Here is an 8,295-nt window from a genome sequence, read left to right on the forward strand (position 1 = left end):
TATATATATATATATATAATAAATTCACAGCTGTAAATTCCTCATCGGTATAATTCTGGAATAAATCCTGTAATTCTAGAGATTTGTGACGCCATAACTTGCAGCATAGATTGTGATGTTCAGAATGTACACATAACCTGCTGAAAGGAATTATTCATGTTACATAAAAAACCACTTAAATCTTAAAGTAGTATCATAGATAGTGTGCAGTTTTAAACCCACAGCTCACTGTGGACTCCTATACAGATGCAAAACAATATAAAGATCTTAGAAAAGTTGCAAAAACTGTTAAGTAGAACTGAAATAAAATTAAACTCAAGAAATGTCTGTAAGACTGAATAGATGTATCATTTGTTTTTAAAGGCATCTAAACTTTTTTTAGATGCCTGTCTAGAGCTGCACAATATCAATTAATCAAGTTTATGTATATTGCACTCATCAGTCCAATCTAAGTGCCTTACTTAGATTGGACGTCTTGGAACAAGTTTAGTGATGAGTTTTCCTGAGTTCTGGTACAGACTGTACAGATGTGAAACCGCTAACAGCCCACACACTGTAGGTGTTGATAATGAGCCTGTGCTGTGCTACACACACACTTTCACTCCATCCATGTTGTAGAGCTGCTCCCAGTTATTCTTAAATGTTGTGGTTTTCTAGAGCCATTTGGGCGCCAGCTGCCATGACAAGAATTGCAGCTTGCTCACACCATGAATGGACGTGTTCACATCCTGTGTGTCTTCACTCAGAATGACAAGTTCTGTTTCTCATTTTTATCATTTCCAAACAAAAGGTGTTGTTTGCCTCCCGACCCCACTAAGGGACAAGGGTGTGTAGAAAACGGATGGATCGATGGATGGATGGAGGTGTTGTTTGCATAGCTACTGATTTGTCCTCACTGGCTTTCCATACCAAAAGGCAGGTAGTGGTTCCTCCCACTTCCTGGTTTTTAGATTGAGTTGGCTTCAGTATTAGCCCAAGAATACTGAAGGGCTGAAAATTATATCATGATATAAGAGTTTCATATCAGTCCATGTCGATAATTAGTGATTACTATTTTGTTTTAAATATCTGAAATATTGCCAAACTGGTAGGGCTTACAGTTTTTTCCGCAGTTTTCCCTCCACACCATTGATTTTTGTTGTTAAGTAGTTATGTTGCATGGTGGTGAAATTTGAAACTGATCTTGCGCAAGTTAATCCACAGGTTGTTGCTAGGTAACCAAAGAGTGAGTGAGTTGGTTGATGCTAGCTGCTCAACCATGAGAGGTTGAGTGGCTAAAGCCTTTCTTTGCCTACATCTCCCAGAATGCTGTGCAGTTCTGGCTCAGAGTTAAGTGAATATTCTATATATTGAATATTCCATCAGATGTATTATCTATTGAAATTGATCATGTTCCTATTGTAATACATATTGTTATTTATTTATTACCCAGGCCTAAACCCAAGTGTGTAGTGTGTGTCGTGTTGCTGTCTCTTCTATTTGGTTGGTTTGTGTAACATTACCACATGTAAATAGCAACCTAGTTGCGTCTCTACAATGAGAACCAAAGTTGCCCTTTTGAGGGGCCCCTGGAGTGTTACCTGTAAAGAGCAGTATGGACCGCCACCAGCATCAATATGTATGAACATTTCATATTGCTTTGATGACTACAGGTTCTCCTCTGTCCTGGGAGGAAGGGAGTGTTGACATGTTCCCACTGCTGCTTTTGTTCTTTCCAGTTGAGGGCAAATGTTTTAGCTTCTCATTGAAATTTTAGATTGTTTTTGATTTCCCAAAAAAGGTTTTATTTAGTTATGTTGGTGAAGTTTTACTTGCAACTACCATAGGACTGTAGACGACGTAGCGGACCGAGCTGCAGAGGGTGAGTTTTCAGGTTCTGTCCTTCCTGTAGCTCCATACAAACATCAATACCAAGATTTATAGACAGACAGCTCAACCAAAGCTCCAGGGGCCTGCAGCTCCTGGATCTTTGTTGAAGGTTGATTGAAAACTAACCTGTTTTCAGAGCCATCAAATCTGATTTTCTCTAGTTTTATGTTAAGTGGTACATCTGTTATATGCTTTCAATATTTGTGTGTTTTTCTATCATTCATTGCATGTTCTGTTTTTTTTTCTGTGTGCGCACGCGTGTGCGTGTGTGCGTGCGTGCGTGCATGTGTGTATTTGTGTGTGTGTGTGTGTGTGTGTGTGTGTGTGTGTGTTTGTGTGTCTGCACAGATGCCTGGGGTTGTGGCATGGTGAGAGCCTGATTGTGGCCTCTGACAGCCTGCTGACTTCCTTGAGACTCAGTGTTGTGTTTCTCCTGGGTTTTTAGGCCTGTAATAAATTTCATTATCCTGTTATATTGTTTGTGTTTTACATTGTTAGGACGTAAAACACAAACAATATAACACAATAATGAAACCTGTTATATTGGTTTCATTACTTTTCATACTTTTTCATACTATTCTTTTCTATTCTTTCTAATTCTGACCAAAACATCTTTTCTACTCCATTATTCTTAGAATAATCTTATTATTACAGTACCTACTGGTAATTTGTTAACAACTTCCTTAAACAAATAGATTTTAACTTTTAAAACCAAGAAAATATTCAGTAATAAATTAGGCATCACTGGTCACATTTACTACTATTTATCAGCTGGGCTCAGGAAGTTAGCTGTGAGCTAATCAGAAGACTATGGGATGATCACTGGGTTCTCTTCTTCTGTGGAAGTGTTTCCTTTCCACTGAGGCCCATCATCACACCCCTAAAGATTCTACATTACAGTAGAATCCAGATAGATGTTCAACATTCAGCTCAATTTTAGAACAGTGAATAATAAACTTATAGGATTCAAAAGCTGATGCCTGACACAGTGGGAGTTTCTGGGTTGCATGAAGTCGACCAACTTCTGACACTATGATCCAGGTCAGGACCATTGGACTCCATTAAAGTCCAGTTATTGGACTGTGAGTCACTGGCATAGAACTAAGATGCTGCTTACTGGTGTGTTTGAGGTCGCTGGCATGTTGAAACTCTAATTTCATGGTAAATGGACCCAACAGTTTGAGAAACATCCATATATCGTGATGCCTGAGCCTCCATGCTTCAGGCTTGAGTCCATTCACTCTGAGCCAGGTTCTGGTTCTGCTGGAGGTTTTTTCATATTAAAGGGAACTTTTCCCTCTCCACTGTCGCTACATGCATGCTCAGTGTGAGGGATGTTTGAAAAGTCAGTGACACAGTACAAGGTACTATTTCTACATGTTTCTCCTGGAAAGTCAGTGACTCAATCTTTTGGGCTTCCTTAGATAGAAACTTTTCAATCAATTTGAATAATAAACTCAACCTGAACTATACTTTGGATTGACTGAAGTTTTTTCCCCATTGTTTATAAAGAAGAGATGATGTGTTATGAACTGAATTGTAGTGTGACAAATTCAGTTTTGTTTTCAGACCCCTGACCCTAAAAACAACAATGCTGCTTTCAAATGTTGCTCCATTTTTCTTTAGGTCAGTGGATTGGCTCTTCAGTTAACTGCAACCTCTTCAGCACATGTTGTTTTCTTTTACAGAGGTTTAGTGTCTTGTAATTGAACTGTGTGGTTTGAATACAAGTTTAAAGCATAGGCATGTTGCAGTTACACAGCTGTTGGACAAATATCATAGTGATTTCTCTTAATGTCCATCATATTTTAGCTTGAGTTTACCCTCTGGTTTGTATTTTAAAGTCAACATAAACCTTCATGGAGGGCTGGCTGTATAGTTAATGAATAATCAAACATGGTACTTTTCAAAAGGGACATTAATAAAAAATTAGTTGGAGGCATTGCCAAAGCACAAGCCTTTGTTCTGACTGGAAGTGGACATCTTTCCAATCCTGGAACCAAGTGTTTCCTTTTCCTAGAGTAATCTGCCTTTGCCCCCCTCTTCCCAAACCCCCTCCCACTCAGAGTCTGAACAGCCAGGAAACAGTGTGTGATTGTTTGGGGCCAGTCTCCCAGATTTACAGGGTCTTTGCATTAACAGTACTATCGTTAATGTCCATGCTATCGTCAAGTCTGAGGACAGTCCTGCAGCCTGTGAGTCCAGTATAGGAGTCCTGTGTGTGTGTGAGAATGAGCTTGTGCTCACAGTAGTGGGTGGAGGCTGTGTCACAGAGGGGCACTGTGTTCTCGGGCAACATGAATCTGGGCCAGTGTGTGTGCGGCCCAGTGGAGGGGAGTAGTAGCCTATCCACACACGCCACCTCCAGGCATGTCAGACATTATTGACTCGTCCAACACTCCGTACAGACATGGCTGCTCCATTTGTGCATGTATGGACCTGTTTGATTAATGTGCCCTCGTTTCTCTTCTTCCTCAGGGCTGTGGGAAAGACCTGTCTGCTGATCAGCTACACCACCAATGCCTTTCCTGGTGAATACATCCCCACTGTGTGAGTGAGCCGTAAATACTAACACTGGAGGAAGAAAAAAAGCAACTCGTGCTGATGACAGTTTACCATGACAGTTAGGGATGATGGTGCTACAAAATAACGAGTAGAATACTAATTAGTAAACCTTCTCTGTTAAGCATTGCATGTAGAATATACAAAAGAAAGTATATCCTCTATCATGATAAGCACAAATCAACAGGCCAGGATAAAACACAAAGTCTTTATTTCTTTACCAGAAACAAAGAGAAACCGAAGCAGTTAGTGGAAACCCTCTGCCATAAAGTCACGGTGTGAAGAACAACCGTAGACCTTAATGAAGGTCACGTCGATAATGTAATATATAATGTATTTACTGACTGGGACTTTTGTACATAAAATAAATGTGTTTAATTGCATTAAAATTTGTAATGCCTTAAAATCAATGTAATTAATTAATTACATTGATTTTTGCATTGTCTTATTTAACATATAACACATAGATCAAAAAGTGAATCATGAAGAGCAAAAAAAAAAAACACATGTAAGTCACATCACTTACATGTGATGTGACTTACACATCACATGTAAGTCATGTGATGTGACTCTTTTTCAATTTATGAAAAAGAGTCTGACGTAGCTAGAACTGTAGCTAAAGGGTGTTTCAGCTTTTCTCCAGAGCCTTGTCTGAACATCCTCTGATCTAATCCTGAGGTTTATATCTGCTTTTGCTGCCATCCATTTCTTTATCAGGACTCAGATCAGCTGGGAGTTTGTACAATTCATGCTTGTTTTTCCTGACTGTGTGCTCTCCTGTCTGTTCTAGCTTCGACAACTACTCTGCCAATGTAATGGTGGATGGGAAGCCAGTGAACCTGGGCCTCTGGGACACGGCAGGACAGGAGGACTATGATAGATTAAGACCATTGTCTTACCCACAGACGGTACTCCGACTCCTTCCTCCCAAAATCACTTCCTCTCTCACACACTGTCATGTAGGAACAACTGTACGGACAAATGTACATATAGGTTCATATAACCAAGTGAGAAATTAGGACACTCCATTAGAGGCTACATAAGGAAAGTTCATTTCTGTTGCATTTTAAAGGGAAATTGTTCTGATGTTTGCTTACACCAGGGGTGTCCAAAGTCGGTCCTCGAAGGCCGGCAACCTGCGGGTTTTAGTTCTCTCCCTGGTTTAACGCACCTGGATCAAATGATGGCTCATTAGAAGCCTAAGAAGAACATTGACTTGCTGAGAAGATTGTTACTACCACCATGGAGAGAACTAAAACGTCCAGGATACCGGCCCTCGAGGACCGACTTTGGGCACCCCTTGCTTACACAAAACTAATCAGTATATCTGTGGAGTTTAGACAGATGCAGTTAACCATTTAAGCCAGTAGGTGGCGTATCACTCCATAAAAACTCAAATAAATTACTGACTATACCTAAATGAATTCATAATACAGTAAATATTCATTATGTAAATATTTTAAGCAACTTACAACAAAAATACTTAGCTTACTTTTTTGTCTTCAACTAAATTTCCCAACAAAGCTGCCAGGTAACATCTGGTTTTCCCATTTCCTTATAATGGTAATATTCTGAGTCGTATATTTTCAAACTTGAAAAACAAATGTTTCCACATCCATTTTGAACTGTTTTCCCGCCAACGCGCCTTGGGCCTCTGGTCACCGACCAGACTCTGCCGGTGTCAAGAAAATAGCATCGCAAAATGATTAAAATAAATAAGTATATAATTCGCTGCAAAGGATAAAAATAAGCACATCTAAGAAACTAAAGTAAAGAAAAATATGTAAAACAATCATGTTTTTATCTCTAATGGGGTGTTTTCCTGGAAAAAAGCTTTCAGTTGCTTTATCAATAAGACAATAGTGTTAAATGTTGAGAAAAGAAAAAGTCTATTTTAAAGACACACAGAAAGACCTGCGGGAAGTGTTTGTTTATATTTAACAGAACACTTTAATAAGGTTTTTATTAATTTTTTATGACTGTTTGTTCTTTTAAAAATTGATATTAAATTTCCACATATCCAAATATTTTAGAAAAACACACGACTGACCGTCTGGTATAAGGAAATGTAACGTAAAATAAAACAGAAATTATACAACTTCCTGTAGCTCACAGAATCTAAAGCTTCATATTATTTGATAATTGGCCTATAGATAGTGATCCAGAAATTAATTGATCCAGTTATTCTATAAATAAACTCAAACCTTTTCGTGGCCACGAACACACTCACACAAACATACAGATTTCCTGTCAACCAGCGATCTCTCTGATTCTCTCCCAGGATGTGTTCTTGATATGCTTCTCCCTGGTCAGTCCGGCCTCCTTTGAGAACGTCCGAGCTAAGGTCAGTACGCTGACTGACCGCCCGCCCCCTTCCATTATCCCGCTTGAGCCCAGTCTGACCACTAGGAGGCACATCTATAGCGCCCCCTGGCATTAGAGACAGCCACTGCAGCTGCTCAGTCCTCGGCTTGGAATGGTCAGACGTTAAGCTGACTCCGTCTGAAGCTGGAGCAGAGAGCCGTTGCAAAGCGAGGCCTGAAGCAGTGCTAGCGCTCTGCGGAGGGAGAGGCGGCCGCTGAGGTTTGGCGTGCTGAGCGTAAAGAAATGCTCTCATGTGAAATCACACCTTGAACAAGGTCCCACCTCCCTCTGCAGAACTTCCTCATCATGTCATTCAAAATTGTTCAACCTACAAATTATTTGTAGATAACTTTTATGAAAAATATTTTTTATATATTTGCTGAAGCTGTCACTATATCGGTGTAACATGAGACAGATAATCTGTGAAAAAAATTGTCATCACATGGTGACAGTTTCAACAAATATGTAAAAAACATATTTTTGAAGTTCCATACTGCAGCTTTAACCTTTCATATTGACTCCTTCATGTCGCTCATCCTTGTGGAGAGGCGTGTAACACTTGTCCTCTGCTTCCAGTTAACTCTCCTGTTTCTTGTCTCCACTGACATTGTCTCTGTGTAAATCCACTTGTGCACACGGCCCTGTGTGTGCCTCTGGTGCTGTAGTGGTACCCAGAGGTGAGACACCACTGCCCCAACACACCCATCATCTTGGTGGGGACGAAGTTGGACCTTCGAGATGACAAGGACACCATCGAAAGGCTGCGGGACAAGAAGCTGTCTCCCATTACCTATCCTCAGGGTCTGGCTATGGCAAGGGAGATCGGTGAGAGCAGTGCAGACAGAACACATTTGTTAGCACTCATTTATGAGTAATGCTGCTAGAATGGAGAATATGAACTCCAAGTGAAGGATGGGTAATTTAGGTAGTTTACTATGCAGGGTTTGCGTTTCTTTAGATATGATGTAGTGGCCACTGTGGTGGTTTGATCTTTAAGGGACAGTATTATGGAAAATTGACTCTTTTTAGCTGTAATGCTATTTCCTCATCAAAAAAATACCTGGAGTGTTGCTTTGATTCTTTCATACGTGTTTGGGAAAAATCCTTCAATCCCCATGGCAACCATTCAGCTGCGCAAAACACTTCGATGGACCTAGCTCTGCCTCTGATGTGCAGCTCCTCCTTGGAGTCACAGTTTCCAGGCTTCAGTCTCACAGAGCAGCCCTCCACATCACTCCCCACTCAGCTCCTTCAGACTAGCCAGCAGCAATTAGCAAACACCTTGTACAACTGTACATCTGCTGATAGGAGCTACTTCTCAGTGCAGTACTGCTAAAAACATTGTTAAAGGGTTAATAGAGGAGCCTTGTTGTAATGACTTCCTGAAGGTGGAGTGGCAAAAAGAGCAGAAGTTTTTTAAAGAGAGATGCCCAATTTCAAGTTGTTAAATTACACAGTCAACTTTATTTTAAGTTTTTATATATATATATATATATATAT

General features: G+C 40.1%; 1 protein-coding gene across 2 annotated transcripts in view; it reads left to right on the plus strand.

The window, feature by feature from the left end:
- The window catches only part of rac3b (Rac family small GTPase 3b), a 15,256-nt gene that overhangs the window by 1,110 nt on the left and 5,851 nt on the right, over nt 1-8,295 (plus strand). The window contains exons 2-5 of one of the 2 annotated variants that reach the window (XM_016674671.1): nt 4,348-4,419; nt 5,222-5,339; nt 6,713-6,775; nt 7,461-7,623. In XM_016674671.1, coding sequence (XP_016530157.1) covers nt 4,348-4,419; nt 5,222-5,339; nt 6,713-6,775; nt 7,461-7,623 — 416 coding nt within the window. The remainder of the gene's footprint in view (nt 1-4,347; nt 4,420-5,221; nt 5,340-6,712; nt 6,776-7,460; nt 7,624-8,295) is intronic. The other variant, XM_007558494.2, reaches the window with a different exon arrangement.

Source organism: Poecilia formosa, unplaced genomic scaffold (assembly GCF_000485575.1).
Source record: "Poecilia formosa unplaced genomic scaffold, Poecilia_formosa-5.1.2 Scaffold4, whole genome shotgun sequence".
NCBI classification, from domain to species: Eukaryota; Metazoa; Chordata; class Actinopteri; order Cyprinodontiformes; family Poeciliidae; genus Poecilia; species Poecilia formosa.